The 24247-nt window shown below is 44.8% G+C and overlaps 1 protein-coding gene across 3 annotated transcripts in view; it reads left to right on the top strand.

Annotated features, from left to right (window-relative positions):
* Window positions 1–24247, top strand: part of epha7 (eph receptor A7) — a 317267-nt gene that overhangs the window by 267198 nt on the left and 25822 nt on the right. For 2 of the 3 annotated variants that reach the window (XM_041187949.1, XM_041187948.1), the window contains 3 exons: window positions 7072–7197; window positions 12034–12219; window positions 15555–15616. In XM_041187949.1, coding sequence (XP_041043883.1) covers window positions 7072–7197; window positions 12034–12219; window positions 15555–15616 — 374 coding nt within the window. Of the gene's footprint in view, window positions 1–6017; window positions 6046–7071; window positions 7198–12033; window positions 12220–15554; window positions 15617–24247 lie in introns of those variants that run through there. The other variant, XM_041187950.1, reaches the window with a different exon arrangement.

Below are 24247 nucleotides of genomic sequence, written 5' to 3'. Positions count from 1 at the left end.
CTGGAGTCATTGGGAATCGGGGAAAAAATCTCCACTGGTTGGAGTCATACTAGCACAAAGGAAGATGGTTGTAGTTGTTGGAGGTCAGTCATCTCAGCTCCAGGACATCAGTGCAGGAGTTCCTCAGGGTAGTGTCCTAGGCCCAATAATCTTCATCAATGACCTTCCTTTCATCATAAGGTCAGAAGTGGATGTTCGCTGATGATTGCGCAGTGTTCAGCATCATTCACAACTCCTCAGTCACTGAAGCAGTCTATTTCCAAATGCAGCAAGACCTGGACAATATCCAGGCTTGGGCTGACAAGTAGCAAGTAACACTCATGCCACACAACTGTCAGGCAATGACCATCTCCAACAAGAGAGGATCCATTCATCACCCCTTGATGTTCAATGGCATTACCAACAATGAATCCCTCACTATCAAAATCCTGGGGGCTACCATTGACCCCAAACTAAACTGGACTCGCCATATAAATACCGTGGCTGCAAGAGCAGATCAGAGTCTAGCAATCATGTGACAAATAACTCACCTCCTGACTCCCCAAAGCCTGTCCACCATCTACAAGGCACAAGTCAGGAGTGTGATGGAATACTCTCCACTTGCCTGGATGAGTGCAGCTCCTACAACAGGACAAAGCATCCCATTTGATTGGCATCAGATCCACAAACGTTCAATCCCTCCGCCACTGACGCTCAGCAGCAGCAGTGTGTACCACCTACAAGATGCACTGCAGGAATTCACCAAGGCTCCTTAGACAGCACCTTCCAAATTCACGACCACTACCACCTAGAATGACAAGAGCAGCAGATAGATGGGAACTCCTCCACCTGGAAGTTCCCCTCCAAGTCACTTAACATCCTAACTTGGAAATATGTTGCCGTCCATTCACTGTCGCTGGGTCAAAATCCTGGAACTCCCTTCCGAATAGCACTGTGGGTGTACCTACACCACATGGACTGCAGGGGTTCAAGAAGGCAGCTCGTCATCACCCTCTCAAGGGCAACTAGGGATGGGCAATAAATGCTGGCCCAGCCAGTGAAGCCCACATCCCGTGGATGAATAAAAATAAAAGTTAGATAGTTTCTTGATAAGCAAAGGGTGAAAGGTTTTCGGGGTTAGGTGGGAATGTGGATTTGAGGTTGCATTCAGATCAGCCATGTTCTTATTGAATAGTGCAGTGCGCTCAAAGGGCTGAATAGCCTACTCATGCTCCTAATTCGTATGTTCATAAAAATGGGCTCAGGGCACTCACACACGTCATGTACAGGAAAGGCAGAGGCAGCAGCAAGCAGCTAGCACCATTGTACCTGGGCCTAGGACGGCAGAGCTCCCAGTCAAATTAGCAAGGAGGAGCATGATATATTACCCTGAGCGAAGGGTCTACTGGAACAGGTATAGCTTCCTCAAAAATACCCAAGGACATTGTGGACAAAGGCTCAGAATGGCTCAAGGAATAGTCAGAGATATCTGCGCCATGTTGGAGACTTTGCACCTTGAACAACAGGTGCCCAGGCCCTGTCAATTGGTGGTGAAAGTTACCATAGCCCTAAATGTTTATGTAGCCAGCTCCTTCCTGGGCCCTGGTGCAGACTTCTGTGGCATCTTGCAATGAGCCACCCACAAGCGCATAATATCAGTAACCAATGCCCTCTTCACTGGGTAGGGGAGGACAGTATTTTTCCAACAAATGTGGAGTCTTGGAGCCAAAGAGCTATGGGGTTCACATCAATAGAGCTGGCTTTCCCCAAGTGCAAGGGGTGATAGATTGCACACACATCGCCATCAAAGTACCATCACAGGAGGCACACAGATATATGAATAGAAAATCTTTACTCTATCAACGGCAGCTTGTGTGCAACCACAATAAGGTTTTCCTCCATGTCTGGGTCTGATTCCCTGGAAGCTGCCATGACCCTTTCATCCTGAGGGAGTCAAACCTTTTCGAGCCTATACCCCAGGTCCATGGCTGCTACTGGGCGATAAGAGCTGCTTACTCCATTGCACCAAGCAGAGACGATGCCAGAACAATATTATAACAGCAGTCACCTTCAAACCAGGGCACCCATCAAGTTGGCTGTTGGCCTTTTAAAAATGCATTTCCGATTCTTTGACCGCTCAGGAGGAACGCGACAAGGGTGCTTAGGATAGTGGTGGCTTAGGGCATGCTGCATAGCATGACGCAGTGAAGGGGTGTACATATGCAAAATCCAGAGCCCAGTGAAGAGGACTCCCATCAGATGAAGAGGTGAAGGAGGAGGTGGAGCAATCTGCCTTAGATGAAGAGGTAACTGGGGAGAACAAGCATGGGGATGAGGGACACAATGGGGGAAATGAGAGGCATGCCTGGGTTCCTAGAGCTGGTTCAGTACATGATACCATAGTCAACAGGGAGAACCTAAAACAACAGCGCTCCTCCTAAGCAACATTTGAGAATATAGATGCAACCTTAGAAACAAATGGCTGTCCAGCTGTCACTGGATGAGTGCCTTTGATACCACTGCTGCCTCACTTCTTCCAGGAGATGGCCCATCCACCACAAGAGAGAGATCACAATGGTTAAATTCTTCACCTTCATAAGTCAGCATCCAGTCATCTTAAGGGACTGACCATAAGATGCACTGTGATTTCTTCACAACTTCCTGTCACTGAGTGACTTCCAGCGCGGCCCTTTATATAGAGCCTGAGGCCGGGATTTTCCATGCCCGCTTGCGTGTTCAGTGGCATGAGCGGACAATATGGAGAGAAGGCCAAAAATCATTTTCAGGGTGTTGTGAAACTAGTTTGTGATCATTCACTCAGCCCGTCAATGGCGGGCCACATTCCCCACCACTGAACGTCAGGAACCTCATTGTAGTACGTCAGCATATCATTATAAGGCCAGCCAGCTGGACTCATCCAACCCTAACCCCAACTCAACCCAACCCTCGCTGGATCGTCTGCCCATGTCGGCAGGAAAACATACCAATGTATTTCACATCAGCACATATAAGGTGAGCACTTGGTGGCCTGCACTTCTCTCGGGTCTTCAAGGTTTGTTTGCCTACCTTGCTTCAGTCAGCACTCACAGTGATCAGCGCCAGGCTTCACAGACAGCACCACCACTTTTAGGGGAGCCCATGGGTAGGTCTCCACCTATCAGCTTAGCCATATGTGAGTTGCTTTTCAATGGCTGCTGGGATAGGACTTGCTTGGGGGCAATGGCGAAGTGGCCTCAGGCAAGGGAAGAGGCTGCATGATGACAGCTGTACTGAGGAAGGAGGGTATCCCACATGTTGATCTGTGCAAGTGGCCTCAAGATGGTGAGGGCTAAGGAGGCAGTCTCCAGAGGAGATAAGGCCAGATGGACGTGTGAGGGTGTGTACGTGAGAATGGGTGGTGATGTCCCTTGAGCTGGCAGTGAGTGAGATGCCAGTGAATGTGTGATGGAATTGAGTGTGAGTTTCGAGTGCTGAGATGGTTGCCTTACCCTAGCCACATGGATGAAATCATTCATCCTCCATCTGCTTGGCTGGCCAACCATTTCTTTGCAGCATTGGCACTGATCACTGCCAAGCCAGAGAGGTAACGTTGCTGCCTCTCCTGCGACCAGAGCATGGGTAAGGACATCACAGCGGGCCTGCATGGTGTCCAAAAAGGCTGCAGTCTAGGGTAATGTCTTCTTTGCTGCAGTTCTGGGCTGGAAGCACTGAGCACGTTTGTACTTTAAATGCGTTGCCTGGCGTGATGAATCAAGAGGTGATGGCTTGGCAAGTGAATCGGAGGCTGCCTGCCATAGAGACAACATGTTTCCCAGGAATGCTTAATTAATGCAGCAGGTTAGGGATGATACAGCGTGAAAAGCCACCATTGTAACCGTGGGTAAAACAAAGTTTTAGTGCAAATCTGGGACAATTCAGCCCTGAGTTGTGAAAAGCCGGCCTCCTACATCGGGATTACCTCTGCCTCCGAAGTGTTTCCAGGATCAGCAGACCCAACTTCAGCCCACACCCTGTTCCCAGCCATAAAGATTCGTGTCCGGAGCCACATTTTCCCAAGCAAGTGTATGAAGCGAGGAAATTTTCCGACTCCTGCTACCCGCCTCAAGGATGAAAGTACAGTCCTGTATCTCAAATATCTCCAACTTATACCAATACTTCCAATGATAATTTGCATACTTATATCTTAGTATTTCCAAAATAGGCATTTTAATTATAACACTCATTTATGTTCTAATAATAGAACCATTTAATAATTTTATGCTTAGGAAATCCAATTTCAAGATGATTTTATACCATTGGCCTAGATATGAATTATAAAAATTAATCAACAGCGCCTCTCACTTTGCATGAATGTGTATGTTTATAAATGACTGTGTGTCCCTGCGCCTTTATAGGCACACATAGGCCAGTATGTACGTGTGTATATGTGCTTGTGTGTTTGTATGAGTGTCTGTATTTGTGTATATGATGTCAATCACAATTGAAATCTGATCCATATTGTTAATTTTAGAGTGCATCAGTCACCAGCAGCGAAACCTCACGAGAGCTACTCGTGCACTGACAGCTATGACTCAGACCCCACAGTACATCAGCCACCAGTTTAGAAACTTTGGTTGTATTTCCCTTGATATTTGCCTGCACTAACTGCAGCCTAATGATGTCTCCATGGCCCACAATGCTAACCACCTTAAGCAAATCATTAATTAAGCAAGAGAGGCTGTCGTGTACAAGACTGGGCAGCTTTGAGGTTGGGTGATGATGGTGGGAGTAAGAAATAAGCTCTTCAAAACATAGATATACACGAATGACTAGCACGGACAAATAAAATGTATGGGTGTCATATTAATCAGACTACATTTAGAAGAGATTGGCTTTCTCACCAATAGTTAATTGGTATCTGATATTACATGAAGAATGCTCAGCAAATTGACAGCAGATGGATCCCATTACTAAGTTTCACTTTAAGACCCAGTTTATCATTTATATTGCCAGAACACTTGTGATAAGACATTCATTTTCGATTCTGGGACAACTTGAATAGAAAAAATAAATGTGAACAGGAAGAATGAGTTGACTTCAAACCACTGTAATTCTGTAAGTTGGCACCTACATCAAAAATGGATTTTTATTTGTGTCATAAGTCTCGTGTAGTTGGGCCATAACATGAAGCAATGTGTTTGGAGTTAATTCAATCGCAACAATACAAATTTACAAATCTAACTACCACAGTGCCTCTGGTACTGAAGTAGTTAAAATTCACAGTAGGTCTCATCCAAGGCTTTTCATATGCCTGGTTTCTATTAATTCTAGAAACACACCAACCCTAGTGCCAATTTCTGCAATTATCATAATATCAGATATTTTTCTTTAAAAGGTAATGAATTCAAATTCAGTCCACAAGTATGTAAAGCTGAATATAATTAAGTTCTGGATATATTTATAAATTCCGACCAGTTTCTGTGTCTGCCTCTGTATAGTGAAGCAATAGCTTTTCCCTTATGGGCACATCTTTAATAAATGCAACTTTTTAATCCCCTCATCCTATTGCAGGCTTTATGCTAACTGTCAGCAGACTGTTCCACTGTTTGCAAGGTTGCTGGGGGTGGTGGCAGGAAGTCACAGCAGAGCTTGATCCAGTCCTCACGTGATAGTGGATCCACAGATCGAGCAGGAGTCACTGGGTAGTCATTATGACCAGAAAGCATAGCCAATTTTCCCCTCCTTACCCCAGAGACACTGAGGAGAATCACAGTACCCCGACTGATGCAATAGCCAGGATTAGCACTGAACCAGCAGGATGAATGTGGGACTTTCCTGATGCCCATGCTGCAGCCATTCATGCATAAATTTACTGAGCTACTGATGTAGTTTCCTTCATTCTCTACCATGAATAAGTACTAATTTTATTTACTATTTTCAGGGCTTTTAAGTTAGAATTAAATGGCGTTCATTTTGATGTATTCAATCAGTCTCCGTGCTCTTCAGGACTGAAATAGTATATTAACTCCAGCTGCCAACTGTTCATTTATTCTCTCTAGAACAAAAGCATGAACATTCAGGATTATGTTTTGAAAACGTGCAGGAGGAAAAAGGTGAACATGACTGTTAAAAGTCCTTTGGCCTTTAATGTGAATATGAAGAAATATTGATTTATATAAGTGCTGCCAAAGAAACTGAGAGAAGCGATAGACAAAAATGTGAATGCTGGAGATCTGTAAAGCAAGTTTCAGTTTGAGATCCTTATCAAAACCAAAAAGGAAGATAAGTGAATTCCTCTGTAAAGCAAGAATTGAGGGTCAAGCACAGAGGCATATCAGTTACTATTGCTAAATAGAAGACTGCTGGATAATTTGCAATGGCCATCCTGGTCAGGTTTCCTGTTTTCAGTTCTGATGAAAGGTTATACCGAGCAAAATGCTAACTTGGAATGTTTCCAACAGTTGATGGACCTTCTGCACATTTCCAGAAATTTCTGTGGAAAGATTTACAGTGTCCAGGATGGAGTAGCCCTAGTTTTACCGATGGACTACCTAAGCTATAGCATCATTAGTGTAAAACCTAATGTTGCCATTCAGCTATTTTCCCTGGTCTAACCTGAGTTTTGATATTGTCCCATGTTACAAGTAAACAGTTTGAAACAACAATCACCCTCAGCTATTAAAAAAAATGCACACAACAACTTGAATTAGACAAAAACAAAAAACTGCGGATGCTGGAAATCCAAAACAAAAACAGAGTTACCTGGAAAAACTCAGCAGGTCTGGCAGCATCGGCGGAGAAGAAAAGAGTCGACGTTTCGAGTCCTCATTGAATTAGATGGCAGTTTCAAAATCATAACTATTTAAAAAAAAACTCAGCTTGAATAGAAGAAAATGGTCAGGAAGCATCTCTAACTGGCACACATTCTCAGGTTACTGATAATGTGGCCAGTCAGTAAATCTGATTTTAGCGCATTGTTTACAGGATCACTTTTCAGTCATTCCTCGCCACAGAATGGACTGAATCAGCACAGATCGAGAGATATGTGTAGTGATGTTCCCATGCATGCACATAGTAATTCATCACAATCAATCTTCCCTCACTTTACTACAGTTAAATTACCAGGTTCAAGAACGTACATCGATCCAGAAACCTACGAGGACCCTAACCGGGCTGTCCATCAATTTGCCAAGGAATTAGACGCTTCCTGCATTAAGATTGAAAGAGTGATTGGAGCAGGTGAGTCTGTTACTAGCGGGTGATTGAACTATTCCACTTAAGTAATATTGAAAGCCGTGCATCTTGGGTGACAGCAGTTTGTCCCAGAGTGTGAGAGCCCAGTAAAATATCTTCCAATCCGTTGACATTTGAATTATGATTCAATAGACATCAAGAAAAGCAATGAAGGTCTGGTCTTCTAGTATGTGCCTTATAAGAATTCTAGTGTGCTTTATAAAAAAAAAATTAGGGACAGGAAAACGACTATGAAACTTACAAGCCTATCCCTTTTTGTCAGATCTTAACAGCATCGCCTTATGCTACACTACCTTTATCTTTTGCTAAAACACACCTAATTTGTACTGTGCACCTCAATGGTCTTCTCAAGTAACTTATATTCCTCTCCTCTAATAACCAATAGAGTGAAAACACTGCATTGCACATGACTTTCCTTCCTTTATCCTAATTTCCTTGTGAAGTGGCGACTGTATGGTAATAATTACTATTGGTTGAGATTCCCCACGTTAAAGTATATCATGGTAAACGTCAAGAAGATCTGAAATATTTAAACTTGGTAGTAAAGGGAATAAGGGACAGATTTTTTTCCAGCCTCATGCAGACATGGTTGGATGCAGGAGGGCTGGGAAAATAATGGGGAGCCACCTCGAGACTGGGGAAGTTTTCTGTGGCAAGGACATGGACCGGGTGCCCGCTTCACGAAACAGGCAGGCAATTTAAGTAGTTAAGACCCCAGTTAGGGGTGATTTTTGAGTGTTCCAGAATTTTGCTGGCAGCGGAATGCTTCCTCCATCCCCCTCCCCTCCACCACGATTGAAGGCCATCAGCTCAATGAAGGTGGCCCCTCTGTGGCAGGTTAGAGGTCCATCGGAGCCAGAGGCTCTATGCCGCTTTGGCAGGGCCACAGAAAGGGACATCCACCCCTGTGGGCTCAATGATTCTCCCAGAGGGCTTTCTCCTCAGTTCCTCTGCCTGGGCTGACAGCATCAAAAGCCTGCCTGACGCTGAGTGTGGAGGCAGCCAAGTAGGCGGCCGCCTTCAGGAGATTGTGCATTGGTCTAGCTGCTGGGAAGTGTGACCCAGAACTCCCATTTGGTCCTAACACTGGGGTCCTGAAACCCAGGGGAGAATCCTTGCCAAAATCTCCCAAAAACAGAATTTTGTCATGCCTCGGATAGGATTCTATTCAGGTCTCCATTTGAAGGGCAATGACAACTTTTTGGTTTTAAATGTCAAGGAAAGATTCCCTACGGAAGGATGGATGTGGCCATTTGTTATAACTTTGGCATGGATTGTGAATTCAGGTGTAACATGTCTGATTTCCACTGTGAGCAAATTTAAATATGTAAATAAATAAAAATTATTTATCTTCCAATGAGGTGTAACCCAAAATAAGCCCAGGACCCAGTTTTTTAGCTGTCAGCTACCCGTTTCTCACATGAGCAAACAACCGAACAACAGTTGACAATCGAGATAGAGTCAGGCACTTCAGCTTCTCCACTCATGCCCAAGATCTGCCTAAAACAGTTTTCACCTGGTCCCGCAAGTGAACAAGCAGTGCATTCCGTTCATTTGTCTCAGACTTTGAGCAGCCTAAATAATGATTTTTAAAGTGATTGCTGAAGGTTGGTCAATCAACAACCTAAGAATTTTTTATTTTTATGGGACCAGAAACAGCAGAAATGCTGCTCCTGGGCCCAATAAAAATAAACAAACACCCATTGCCTACCCACGCAATGCTCCACCCCCCCCCCCCACCCCCTGCAATCTCCTCCTCCCTCCAAGGCTGTTGACTGGCTGAGAGCATGGAGGTGAAGTTCCTCCTCTCCCTAACTAGTGAGCAACACCCAGTTGGAACCCGCAGCTGCCCAGCAGTATATAATTGAGGCCTGAACCTGAAAATGCACCTCTCAGCACCAGCTTCAGACCTGTTTCAAAAGTTAAATGGTGCCCCAGTTTTTCCATGGACTACATTTTACACTCCCCCCACCAACATGTTTGAAGGCAAGTGGGGATGGGGACGTAAAATTCAGTGGTGGCCTTCCTGCCTCCTACTCACCTGGGGATTGGGGGGGGTGCGGGGCAAGCTCATTTGTGGGCTCCCTCAATCCATCTGAGACAAGCCCCAAGCCCTAAGCCCCTCAAGGTCAACCACCCTTTTAACCCTCTCCATCAGCCCCTGGAACTCAGCAACCCCGCAACCCCCACGATTCGCTCAGACCTCTGACCCCAGCTTAACCTAGGCTCCTTGGCTTCTGGGACTGCCAGCAATTCCAGCAGTGACCACCATTCCCAGTTGGTACTGTTGAGACTACAGAGCGCTTGGCCATCCGATTGACTGGCAGCACACTGAGGTGGGACTTTCTCCGAAGATAGGGCTGGAGGTCTCACCTTAAGGCAATTAATGCTGCTCATAGTGTTACTGTGGGGCAGCCGTTGAGATCGTGGGCGACTTTTTAGCCAGGGGAAGGGGTATTTCCCTGTAAAATCCAGCCTATATGATCAGGCTTTGAATGCATATATTCACAAATCGTAAACAATATATCCCTGCAGAGGTAGTTTGACATTTAAAACCTGAGTCAGTTTTATAAGTTGGGCTCTTTGAGGTTACAATTTGTTTTTGTTTTCAGAATAATATAACTCATTATCACAATTATAACCCTTAACATTAAGCGTGTAAAAGAATAGAAACAAAGTGAATGCTCAGATTTTCTTATTTACTGTGCTGTTAGGTAACAGTGAAACACTCTGCTTTTACTACACAACAAAAAAGCCATCAAAAAAGCATGCAGCAAGGCCTGGACAACATTCAGGCTTGGGCTGAAAAGTAACGATTGACATTTATCCACACAAGTGGCAGGCCATGACCATCTTCTATAATGGAGAATCTAACCAGCTCCCCTTGACATTCAATGACATTATCATCACTGAATCCCCACCATCAACACCCTGGGGTTTGCCATTGACCAGAAACTGAACTGGAACAGTGGGAGAATTTTTAGCTCAGCCAACCCGACCGAGTGTGAAATGACGCGCATTGACATCAGTCAAGCGTGATGATGTCAACGTGCAGTCGCACGATATTTCGGTTGGCGGCCGCATGCCGGAGCTGGCAGCGCACCTGCCGACAATTTAAAGGCCTGTCTAGGCCATTAAATAATCAATTGTGCTTAATTTTTCACTGCCCGTCAAACCTAATGGTTAACGGGCAGGTGAAAAGGCCAAGCGGCCTTTGCATTTTTTGGGAAACCTCATCCTTGGGGGAAGAGGTTTCCAAAATCAAAAACAAATGAAATAAAATGTTTAATTTTTAATTATAAACATGTCCCTGCCCATGTGACAGTTTCATTAAATTTTTCTGCTGTTTAATAATCTTTTCAATATATGCCCATCTCCCTGAGGCAGCTCCATACCTCGGAGAGATTATTTAACGCCCTTTTGCGCACATGCTCGCATATCATGCTGGGCAGGCCTTAGTTGGCCCACTAGCGTGAAATCACGGTGCGCTGTCGATCGCGGGCAGTGGTCAGCTTCCCGTCCGCCCTCGCTGATCCTGCACGCCAAGGGCAAAATTCTGCCCAGTGTGACTACAAAAGCATGTCAGTGGCTGGGAATTTTGCAGCGAAGCCTGCCCATCATCTACAAGGCACAAATTAGGAGTGTAATGGAATACACCCCACTTGCCTGGATGAGTGTAGATTCAATAACACTCAAGAAGCTTGACACCATCCTAAACAAAGCGGTCTGCTTGATTGGTGTAGTATAAGGGTCTGGCATAGAAAAGGTTAACATGGGACTGAGTACAGTACCACCCACACTGTGATGTAAAGGAACATGTAACCCAATCCTAGAGGGCAGTCTTGTACTGGACAAAATTGTGTGTAGAGTCTAGCATGGAGACCACTCCGAGCTTAGCCCTTATATGTATATATGTATATATTTACTAGTAGTTAATAAACACTTACTGTTAAACTGTACAAGACTCAGAACCACTTCATGAGACCCACCGAACGACACACATCTTACAACAATCATTTCCTCCACCACCGACACACAGTAGCAGCAGCATGCACCATCTACAAGACACATTGCAGCAACTCACCAAGGTTCCTTTGACAGCACCTTCCAATCATTCAAACTCTACCACCTAGAAGGACAAGAGCATCAGATACATGGGAACACAACCACCTGCAAGTTCCCCTCTAAGCCACACATCATCCTGACTTGGAAATATATCACTGTTCCTTCACTGGAACTCCCTCCCTAACAACCCGCTAGGTATCTCTGCACCACATAGACTGCAGCATTTCAAGAAGGTGGCTCAGCACCACCTTCTCAAGGCCAGTTAAAGATGGGCAATAAATATTGACCCTGCCAATGATACTCACATCTTGTGAACGAATAAAAATGCCCTCTGCGCAGTTGAAGAAGTATAATTTTGTGTCCGCCCTTAATCATTAAATCTATGTAACCTTCTTTTGAACATGTTTTAGTTTCATCGAATGGTCATAGTTAAGTCATGTTTTCCTCAAAGTATATGTATTGTTGATGTGAAAAAAAACATTTTAAATCTTCAAGAATAAGAGGAATTGAGATCATTGGTCATATTCCTGTTTATGTTACTTTACCGATACTTCATTTTTATCTCTGATTTTACCGCAATAAAAAAAGTTCAGTACCATTTACTGTAAATTTTGAGAGGACATAAGTTTAAACATAAATTCTTCAGTTACTAAAGGGAGCATCCAGATGACCTAGAAAGCAATCACTTCATGAAAGGAAACACATCTATTCTCACATATCTCCCCTCTGATTGAAATGTCCCTCTCTTTTCCACAGGCGAGTTTGGAGAGGTGTGCAGTGGCCGTCTGAAGTTGCCTGGCAAAAGGGACGTGCCAGTCGCAATTAAAACATTGAAAGTGGGTTTCACTGAAAAACAGCGAAGGGACTTTCTCTGCGAAGCAAGCATCATGGGACAGTTTGATCACCCCAATGTGGTTCATTTGGAAGGAGTCGTTACCAGGGGTATGAATCATAGACAATCACAGCATAGAATGAATCCTCTAGGCCCCTCGACTGTACCAGATCTCTTAAAGAGCAATCCAGTTTAACCCCACTGCAACTGTTTTCCTGTATTTTTTTTCTCCTTTAAGTATTTAACCAATTCCCTCTTGAAAGCTACTCTTGAAATTGTTTCCACCATGCTATCAGGCAATGCATTCCAAACTCTAATTACATAATTACATAAAAAAAATGTCTGCATGTTACCTCTGGTTCTGTTGCTAGTCAACTTAAATCTGTGCCATCTTGTTCTTGACCCTCCACTGGAAACAGTTTATTTTTATTTTATCTAAATACTTGATTCTAAGCACCTCTGTCAAATCTCCTCTGAGCCTTGCCATGTCTCAGCAGGACACTCCAGCTACTCCAGTCTATCCAGATAACTGTAACCCCTCATCCCTGGATTCATTCTCGTAAAGTTGAATTTTTAGGGTCGTTTTGTACCCTTTTCACATCATCCTCTTTCAGCCAGCCTTAGTCCCAGGTCAGGTGAACCATGGTTAGACCCTGTCCACCTCCCTCAAATTTAGAAGAGCAACCCTAACTGCAGCAGTATGACATTTTTTATTTCAATCATCGGTCATTTTGGTCCAAATTTCCTGCCCTGAATTGGGTCAGAATGGAGGCTGGGCAACAACAATAACGGCAGCGGCGGCCTGCGTGCCGGTCTGCCACCTCAGTTCTAGGCTCTGCTGACTTTCCCAAGGATGGGGGAAGCATGGGGAGCAGGCAGGAAAGTAAATGCTTTGATAATTGGGTGTGTTGCGGTCATTAGGGAGCTTGTTAAGTGCTTGCCTTCTGACTTCCTGAGGGGTGTGGGTGGGGGTGTGTGTGTGTGTGTGTGTGTGTGTGTGTGTGTGTTTGTGTGTGTGTGTGTGGGGGGGGGGGGCGGTGGTGGTGCACAGTGGTGGGAGGGAGGTGGCCTTTAATAGGTTTGTGAAGTTGACCACTTCCAGCTCCAACCTGGTGGGAACAAGTGCGGCAGTGCTGTAATAGTTTTATTTGATGGAAAAAAAGTGCATGTTTTGACAAAAAAACTACTGAGCAGTAATAAAATTTTACAAACCAAGCTTTCCCAGGTCCCAGCTCTCCGTTTGGCCTGGCCACTTTGAAGATGAAGATCCTCTCATTTTTTATTTAAGATCATGTACAGAAAGCAGCCACTTACAATGGCTGCCAATGGTGTCCCACTTTCATTCCTGGCACCCTCCACCCACCCCCCAGCCCCCACCACCAACCGGGCCACTGGAAGACAGACTTTAGTCTACGGTCATTAAGGCCTTTCATGGCCCCGTGAAAATCCCGTCCCACAGCAGGCTGGCAATGGAAGCAGGAATGTGAGCCAGGATTGGTCCTGCCTCCCAATTCCTGCCCCGAATGGGGAAAATACGGTCCCTAGTGTTTTCTTCTTTAGGTGATTGCCAAGTTCAGTTTCCTCTGGTGAGCTTATGTTCAGTGGAAACTAAATTAAGACAACACAAGCTCACGGACTCCTTACAGGCAGCAGAGAAAGGAGACTCATATCATTCAACCTGGGGTCAGTGCGCCATTCCGCTGCTCCACACACAACTTCTTCCACAAAATTCAGGAATTTAGTGTTGCTTAGAATTAAGGTTTGAAAATTAGATAGTTAGCTTCGTATCAAAGAGGTGGCATTGACAGAATTACAACAAGATGCATAAGGCATTTTTAAAAATTTATGTTACTTTTTCTCAATCAATATAAAGTGCAGCTATTTTCAAAATCCAAAATGTTCGCCATACGTTTTTAAAAATTGTCACTTTAAATGAAATGCAGTATGCAGTAACTATTAAAAAAGCCCAATGTAAATTTTACAGTACAAAAATTATGTACTTGGGCAAAATTGGCTTAAAATACTTGAGTAGTCAGTGCTTTCTCACAATGAGAAAATCTGCAGGTGAGCTGATCCCCATTCCCCATTGTGTTCCCAAACATAACAAAACTACTCACCTCTTTATAACTTGGATCAAAAGCAAGTGTAAAAGAGAAAACTGATGGTTAATATCCTATCCACTTCTTTATGAAAAATTACTCAATCTGAAGCTTTACAAATCAAGACACATTTTTGTAAACGTGAAGTGCAGAAATCATGGCAAATTAGGTAGATTAACTAAACCTACTACTTATTGGTAAAATCAGCTTAGGTTGATCCAGGTAATTTTCTGATGTGTCCTTGGGATGGTGAAGCACATTCTTCCTTTTGATAATGGCGGCTAGATTTGATATTATTACATATATCGGCTCCGGTTTCCACTTCCTCCCAGTTCTGATGGGAATGATATATGACCATAGGAAACTGAGAAACTAGTAGCAGTGGAGGCACAACAATAGAACCAACAGCCTGGGATGGGGACATACTAATAGAACCTGTAGTCTCGGTTGAGTACACACTGATTGAACCAACAACCTGGGTTGGGAATACATTATCACAACCAACAACCTGGAATGTAACATGCCAGAATTAGCAATAGTATGAGGGCCAGCTGCTGATAAAAAGAAAAGGCTATCACAGATCTTTCACTTCTGTAAGGGCAGCAACATTAATCCCAACAAATATTGTTCTTAATCCCCACTTAATTTATTTTCTAAAATAAGATCGCTCCTTGTACTGCTGCTTAATATGACACTTTCACCATGTGCTCAACATGGGACAGCTTAAAAATAAACAATGCAATATTAAATTAACCCACTGCTTCCACCCTTTTTCACAATCTTACCAGCAATGAAGAACTGCTGTTCCTTTCCCATATTGCCTGTCTGAATTCCACTAACCAAATGGTTACATATTTGTGAATTTGTAAATTGGTATCAATACAAAATAAAAATCTGATATGATCTGGCACTTTTTAAAGGATCACTACTACCTCCACACTCCAACCTCACACATAGTCTGGGCCATCGGCGCTTATACCCAATCCGGTACAACGAAATGCATGCAAGATTATGTCAGTCTGATTTTTCAAGTCTGCATCAGTGATGGTACTTTTCCTGCTATTGAGATGGGGATGAGGGTTTGCTCAACCTGAATAGCAGAAATACAGGACATCCAGTATCAATCATTATCAGAAACCCTTCAGGTTTCTTGCGTAATTGCATCCACCAATTATTTGCGTCTTTAAGTGCTACTTAATTAACATCCTGGAACTATTGTTGGTTCCAAGCAGCAGCTGCAAGCTGCACCAAGCATTTTGAAAACTATCAAATTTATCAAATGACAAAGCTACAGCAGCCACCCAGAGGAACTTGTCATTTACAGTAAGCTCACTTTATTTGTGCAGGTAAACCAATTATGATTGTAATCGAATACATGGAGAATGGCGCACTGGATGCATTCCTCCGGGTAAGTGACAAAACAATCAGAATTCTATGTATTGTTGCAAAAACATGTGATGGAAAATGATCAAGGATTTTGCATCTTCTAGAAGAATATAATATTTTCAGATTAGAATGGGCTAAGCTAAATTAATTTTTAAAATTTTCATAAATTTTTGTTAGAATGCAAAAAGAATGCTCCAACTAAATTGGTACAATTTTCTACAAATTTTAGCTAGATTTATTAGAATGTGAATTTGAATGTTGTTTTTAGACCTGTTTAAAATATACAAGCCTTTCCCTGATATTTCTGTGAATTGATGAAGAGAAAGTAAAAAGAAGGGAGGTATTAACTGGTTTCAGGTCACAGTAACAACACATCTAGAAGTGGCTGATTTCCAAAGTTTTTCCAAAATCCATTTTGATGTACATAATCCTCTTCAACTGCTCAGCTAGGATAGTAAAAATGTTCTTAAACAGAGCAAACAAAAATGATACTTTACTTTTAAATCACTCAAAAACCTGAGCCTACAATTGACAAGAAACGTCCTCATGGTAGGTCCTTATCAAAGCAAATGCTCAGAGTTTTTTTGTGTTAAGTTCAAAGATCTTCACCGCTCTTCCATTTTACTCCCCAAATTTCTTGGCTGAGTCACCTCTTTGAAAAGTGAAAGAAAAATCACCGTGGCAACAAGAGCCATGAGCAAGTTATAAACCATTTCCTCCTTTTCTACCTAGTGTTAGAGGAAATGATGATTACATCACTGTTGCAATGTTGTATTATTTGTATATTGTTCATTAACATTCGTGGACATGTGTCCAGAAAATAAGTTACACAAACAAATTGATGCTAAAGCCAACCATGCAAATGTATCTTTTATCACCATCATGCTTCATATGTTTTTTTCAGTGCTTTGCACCCCAGGTGCCCCATTTTAAATTAACCATCCTTTTGAAGATATCAAGTCTTGCTTCAGACCAGTGTATGGTGCGGGACTCATACTGCTCAGTGCTTAAAGAAGCAGGAATAGAATATCCTTTCTCAATCCTAAATTTAATCTTTTCCAGCTGTTGGATCCTGTGGATCTTTGTCGCCAGTTTGTTGTGAGAGATGGATGAGTTGTTATTATTGATAGAGTTGATCAGCAGACACTTCTTACATGGAAACTTTATGCTTATTTACAAAGGTACTCAGCAGCAACTATGCCTGTGCTTTTACCTCAAACACTATCTCTACACAACTAACTACCAGCTACAGAGGTAGCTACTCTTCTATTGGGTACTAAAGATCATGTGATCTTCCTTAACAAGCATTATTCTTAAAGATATATTGCACACTAAATAAAACCATAATTACCACATCCCTCCCCCTTTACTCGAATATACATTTTATACTTACAATTTTCTGAAGACAGCACAATATTTACACTGGTAAGTAATTTACAAGTTCAGTCTTTCTGGAGGTTTCCTTATGCGCATAGAACGTCTCAACTCTACAACTTCAAAGAATTTGTCAGGAATCTCCTTTTCCATAGTTGCCGAATATCAGGTGCTTTGGTGGGCACCTGCAGATCTATATCCTAACCTCTTACAGGAACATCAGACATGTTTGTCCTGGATTGAGTAATCTCAACAGGAAACGCTGACCCAGTCATGAATGCTGGTGGAATCAATTCTTGTGATATGATTCTGTTTTCCTTAGGTGATCCACATGTTACCGTATGACTCGGCCTTCCACCTCCACGTTGTAAGATAGAGGTCCAGTCACTGCACTTATTTCACTCGGTAACCACTTTGGATTCTCCAAAGTTCTTCATGTATACCGTCTCTCTCACGGTAAATTTTCACTCATGACTATGCTAGTCATGTCTAGTTTTCTGGCTTCCCCGATTCCTTTCTGCTTTCCCATCTAAATTCGGCATCATTTAGCTCAGTCTCGATCTGAGACGGCGTTTCCTCAATAACTGCGCAGGTGTGACACCTGTTATTGTGTGAGACGTGGTTCTATAATGGAAAAGAAAGCATGCTAGGTTGGTTGGTAAGGAATCTCCAGTTAGCTTCTTCATGCCTGCCTTGAATGTTTGAACCACTATTTCAGCCAATCCATTTGAGGAAGGGTGCTATGGCGAAGTTTTTACATGAGTGATACCATTGAGGCTGATAAATCGTTGAAACTCAGCACTCATAAATGCCATGCCTTTATCAGAAATGACTACTTCTGGTATTCTGTTGATGGCAAAACTTTTACGTAGCTTCTCAATTGTAGCAGAAGACATTGGTGACTTCAACTCATATATGTACATCTATTTTGAGTGGGCATCGACAAATCTGTCTAGCGAGTATAGGCCTAAACTGCTCAATCTCTCCTCATAAGACAAGCCCCGAATCTTTGGAATCAATCTCGTGAACCTCCTCTGAACCACCTCCAATGCAACTACACCCTTCCTCAAGTAAGGGGACCAAAACTGTGCACAGTACTCCAGGTGTGGTCTCACCAATGCCTTGTACAGTGGTAACAGCACTTCCCCTATTTTTATACTCTTCCTTTTGCAATAAATGCCAAATTCCATTTGCCTTCCTTACCTGCTGTACCTGCATATTAGCTTTCAGCAATTCATGCACGAAGACACCCAGATCCCTCTGCACTGAAGCATTCTGAAGTTTTCCTCCATTTAAATAATATCGCCTTTTTATTCTTCTGACCAAAATGGATAACCTCACACATATCCACGTTAAACTCCAATTGCTAAATTTTGGCCCATTCACCTAACCTCCCCTTATCCATTTCTAAATCTTGTATTTCTTCATTGCAATTTACTTTCCCACCTATTTTGGTATCATCTGCAAATTTAACTATCGTACCTTCTATTCCTGAATCCAAGTCATTAATATAGATTGTAAATAGTTGGGGGCCAAGGACCGAACCCCGTGGCACCCCACTAGTTTCAGCTTGCCGTCCAGAAAAAGACCCATTTATCCCAACTCTATGCTTTCTATTGGCTAGCCAATCCTCTATCCCAACTAATATATTACCCCTAACTCCGTGTGATCTTATCTTGTGTGTTAATCTTTTGTGCGGCACCTTATCAACCCAGCAGGTCGGCTTACCCCCCTGCTGCCACCTGCCCCCCTCCCCCTCCACCACCCCGCAAGTCTGAGTGTAGGGACTGCATTTGACAGCATTTGACCTTTGCTGAATGGGCAAGCAGATACTGCCCATGCTGAGTTGGTGCAGGAAATGTAGTCAGGTGTGTGGGAGCATCTGGGGGAGATACATGAGGCCATGCTTGACTTTGTCTCCGTGACAGAGGAGTCTATGCAGACAATAGCCGAAGTAAGGAACCACATATCCGAGCGCCATACGTCCTCCATGGAGAGAGTGGTGACTCTAGTGGAGAGGCTCCTCCAGGAGACCCGTCAGGGCTTCTTGGGGATGCACTCTGACCAACAAGCCCTCACATCGGCATTGACCTCAACTGGTTAGTGCTAGTGTGGGAGATGTTTTGGGCAACAACTTTCCCAGCTCGGTGCCCATCCATCCATGGTGAACAGGGAGGTCCAAAGCAACCTCACGTCGGTGCAGCAGCTGCCTGTCGTCTCTGCGGGCCCCTCTCAGAGCGCTCCGGATGAGGGTGGCAGTTCCTGCGCCCCTCTCCCAGTGACCGTATCATCCGGTGAGGCTGCAACGACTGGGGAGATACCAGCTGTGGAACGGGCAGCTCCCTCCCAGGCGGGGCCATCACAGCCTCCATGGGCCGGAGGACGACTGCCAAGGCCAACAGGACAGCAGAGTCAGCAGGCCGTCTCAGATGCCAGTCCCAGCGAGGGCACACCACGGTTTTTTTACTGGTGTTTTTGTGTTGGCCCGAGATGAGGTCCTTATGATTTGTTTTGTTTGGGAACGCTATTCTCTTTTTTGTTGGAATAAGTTGGTTTGCTTGACAGAATAAATTGAGATTTGTCACCATGGCTAAGGGTGCCTCTTTTCTTCTGCATGTGTATGGTTTCCAAAACTGTAATGAGTGCTTTGTTGAACATTCAGCTTTATTAACAAGGCCCTTAGTGACTGTTCCTAACCTGGCAGATTTTGCACTTAGGTGTTGAGTATCAAGCCTACAGACCAGACTGGTCCTGATCCATCTGTGGTGTGCTAGCTGAAAGTTCATTGAATTAAAACCTCCCAGGTGTCTCTGCCTCCCTGGAGTATGCCCGGGTCAGCGTCTACCCCCTCAGCATTTCACTGTGTGTGCTCATCCTCGGACTCACTGCTGGACTCATCGTGTGCAGCCACAGCCACTGCGTCGACATCTTCATCGTCCACTGCATCTCCCCTTTCTAGCGCAATATTGTGGAGAGTGTAGCATGCAACCACTATCACAGAGACATGATCTGGGGGGTACTAGAGTGCGCCCGCTGAGCGGTCCAGGCATCGGAAGCGCATCTTGAGAAGACCGATAGTCCTCTCCACCACAGCCTTTGTGGAGGTGTGGCTCCAATTGTACCGCTGCTCAGCTTCTGATATTGGATGGCAGAGAGGCATCATAAGCCACCTTCTGAAGGGATAGCCCTTGTCACCCAGCAGCCACCCATCAAGTTAGGCTGGAGCACTGAAGAGCCCCGGCACCTGCGAGTGTATGGGGATGTAGGCATTGTGGGATCTGCCTGGGTACCTTGCACAGACTTGTAGAATCTGCATCCTGTGATCACACACTATCTACACGTTCATGGAGTGGAAGCCCTTCCTGTTGACAAAGGCACCGGGCTCACCTGCTGGTACCTTGATGGCCACACGTGTGCAGTTTATTGCACCCTGGACACAGGGGAAGCCAGCAATGGCTGAGAATCCTTTGGCTCCCTGTGTCTGGCTTGCCTTGTCCCAGTGGCAGTGGATGAAGGTCAAGCCCGTCTAAACAGAGCGTCTGTAATCTGCTTGACACAAGTGTGGACAGCTGATTGGGAGACACTGCAAAGATCACCCACCAAGTCCTGGAAGGAGCCAGAGGCATAGAACTTGAGGGCAGCTGTGACCTTCAGGGCCACTGGCACGGGGTGTCTACCCACAAAGCGGAGATCTCAGGCCCAACCATCTGGCAGATATAGTTGACTGTCTGCCTTAAGAGTTGGAGCCTCCTTCGGCACTGCACCTCAAACATATTGAGGTAGCTGCTTTGCCACCTGTTACCCTGGCAGCAGGATAGTGGTGTCTTCTGCGGCCCCTTCCACCTTGGACTACCTCTTGGCCCTGCGCCCCTTGTGCCTGCGCCTGTCCTCCCGAAGGTGGCTCCCCGGAGGCTGAATGTGTATTCCTGGCCTCCTCCCCCTTCTAGCCCTCCCTTCCTCCTCAGAGGAGCTGCCTCCAGTGGACAGTTCAGCTCCCATTCCCAGGCTAAGGGAAGGCGTCCTGAGACCTGCAGACCCAGAAAAGATTCCTCACTCCAGAGTGCTGACCTGAAGATTAAGAGTCCAGAAAAAGCAGTTGGTTTACGCTTTGAAGTACTGTGGATCACACAGGTAAGTTTCAAAAACTTTCAGAAATATATACCTGACTGTGGATGCTCACGACCTCAGTGAGCTCTCTTATCCCAGCGCCCGTGCGCCGAGCTGAAGATTGCACGGGCGCTGAAAAATCGGCGTCCTTAACTGGCCCGTTAATTAATGGCGGGTGCATGTCAAATATCATCGCGTGCCCACCCAACAAAATATTGCGATGGCGCGCAGTGATGTTGAGACGCTTGCCCGACATCACCACACATCATTTTACGCACGGACGCCAAGGGAAAATCCAGCCCTTTTTTTTCCAATTTCCCAGCTCACGCTGGCTGTTTCCCGCTTCTCAGCAGAGTCTTGCAGTTTCACGCTCTTTTTGGCTGCGGTTTCTCGCCCAACACCCTGTACGGCTTTTGAATCTCTTACTGCGCTCTTCATGGCCAGTGCTATCTCTAACACCTTCTTAAAATCCAAATTTGCTTTGGATAATAATCTCTTCCGAATCGTGTCCTCATTCACATTGCACACTGAACAATCTCTGAGCATGTCGCTTAGAGATGTACCAAACTCACGTTGTTCCGTTAACTGCTTCAAACTTGCCACATACCAAGAAATTGTCTCCCTCGGGGCTCTATTTCTCGAGTTAAACTTGAACCTTTGCATCGTTACTGAGGGCTTTGCTTGATAATGACCCTTGATAATGATCCACCAATTCATCAAAATTCTTTGAATCTGGGGCATTGGGTGCCTTCAAACTGCGAATCAAGCCGTAGGCTTTATTCCCACACATACTTAAGAGGCTCGTTCACCTCTTCCCTTCTCCCGTAATCTCGTTCGCTTGGGAAAAGAATGTAATGAGACCAATTGTTCATGGCTGGATCAAAGGGGTCAATTCTTCAGAATTGCAGCTTTCTGAGTGGGAATCACTTCTTCAATTCGAACAGAACTTCTACTTTCAATTACTGGGCGAGGTACAGTGCCGATTTCATTACAACTTGATTTCTTCTTTTTAACCTTGCATTATCCTTGTCGCCAGTTTGTTGGACCCTGTGGATCCTCGTCGCCAGTTTGTTGTGAGAGGTGAATGATTTGGTACTATTGATAGAGTTGATCAGCAGACACTTCTTAGGTGGAAGCTCTAAGTTTATTTACAAAGGTATTTAGCAGCAACTTCATGTGTGCTTTCACTTCAAACTCTACCTCTATACTACTAACTACAGAGGTAGCCCGTGCTACTCTCCTGTTGGGTACTAAAGATCATGTGATCTTCCTTAACAAGCATTATTCTTAAAGGTATATTATACACTAAATAAAACAATTATTATCACACCAGCAATGACGTTCCCTATCCCTCACTCAAAGAGCAAATTTTCCAGCAGTGGCGGCTTGTCATAGCCGAAACTAACAGCTCCTGTATCAATGACAATATGTTTCATGTTTAAATACAGTAGCTTCTTCATCATGCACTCAGTCTGTCCTGTCTTGTTCTAAGCCTCAAATACCAGTGTCTCCTTTAGTTACCCAGCCAGTCTCCCTCATTTCCAAGGTCCAACATCAATGCACTCAAGTTGCAGTTCCCCTCATCAGTAACTTAGCTCAGGTACAGGCTCTTCTGTTGTGGCAAGCATAGATATAACCTAAACGTATGGACCATTAGTAAATATCAGAGCTGACATTAAGGCACATCAGTCATACAGTACCATGCTTCAATAAGTAATGCACAGAATCTTCCGTTCTCGAGCCTCAGTCCAGTGGTGAGTGGGAATGATTCTTGCTGGATGGTGGGATGGTTGAACACACATGATCTTCTGCTGTTCAGCTCATTAATTATGCACCCGCGAGGAACTTGGCAAATCTCGTGATGGGGCAGATAGGAAGTCACCAGCCCCGCTGTTACCTCATGGGGTCCAAGGTCCTGGCACCATTTTTAAAGAGCACCCGGATTTCCATTCACTCGCTTCAGGCCAGGAGCTGCGCATTACTCCTCCAGAGACCTTGTGGCCGCAACTCGTAATGGAGAAGCTGGCAGATGTGAGCAACCACATTGCAGGAGACACAAGGGCACCTCCGGCATTGATTTTGCTCATTTCCAGATGAGAGCATGGCCTGTGATACCCCCATGGTTCAGCCAATATTCACCGTAGCAGTGGACCCTGGTCGCCAGCATCTTGCCCTCCTTGCAGCCCCACTGCCTCCTGTTGCTCAGGCTCTTGCTCTTCCTGGCCCTAGGCCGATCCTAGGTGCTCCTTCTCATCTGAATGAGAGCCATTACCCAGGCAGGGTTGTGTGCAGCCTGCATCATCGACACCTCAGCGGATCTGTGAACGAATTGAACTGATAGATTTAATGAGCATTTCCTTTCCAGGTTTCCCTCCATCTCAAAGCCCACAGGCCAGTGCGAAGCCCTTCACCTGGCCTCTGTCTAAACATGGTGTTCCCACCCCACCCCTTCCAGGTGAAGAGAATCCTGGAGGACCAGAGGTGGGTGTTCCTCCCATTCATACATGGCTATGCATGGAGACATTGTCCTTTGACCAGGGTGATGAGAGCCATGTGTAAGAAGCCTCCCTCTGACACTATTGCACTTGCCTCCAGTACCCTCGAGAGTCTATAGAGAGACATTGCCTTGACAGTTTAGAAAGACCAAACACATGAGCCCTTGTCAGCCAGTTCCATTCTCCCAGGAGGTTGAAGGTTTGGAGTCATGAGTTGGCTGCCCTCCACCAACCGCGCCCCTTGGAGGCATCCACCTCCCTCCCCCTCTACAACCCGGTCTCTGACGGCAGCCAATGGCAAATGGTACAGAATGAATGGTGGCTCCACACCTTGCTGGGATCTGGATGTTATGAGACCCCCGAGTCAGGAACAACCCTGCTGCCATGTGGACATAATCATAGAGAGGAGAACACGGCCAAGTATGGTTGATATCCAGTTGCCTCATAATTATTAAGGTGTCCCTTTAGTCAGCCACTTGTTCTGACCTTGAGCTCCACCCACCCGAAAAGATCCTCCTCCCACTTTTAGGGATCTCACTTATCGACTAACTGCATGGTCAAAGTCAGATTTGAAAAATGGTGCGTGTCATCTTCCAGACTCAGTCCACCACCTTCTACCCTTCTCCTGTCACCCAACATCCCCACATCACCTTTGACCCACTCAATATCACCATTCC

The sequence above is a fragment of the Carcharodon carcharias genome, chromosome 5 (assembly GCF_017639515.1).
Source record: "Carcharodon carcharias isolate sCarCar2 chromosome 5, sCarCar2.pri, whole genome shotgun sequence".
NCBI classification, from domain to species: Eukaryota; Metazoa; Chordata; class Chondrichthyes; order Lamniformes; family Lamnidae; genus Carcharodon; species Carcharodon carcharias.
This window is presented reverse-complemented; position numbering and strand designations above follow the sequence as displayed.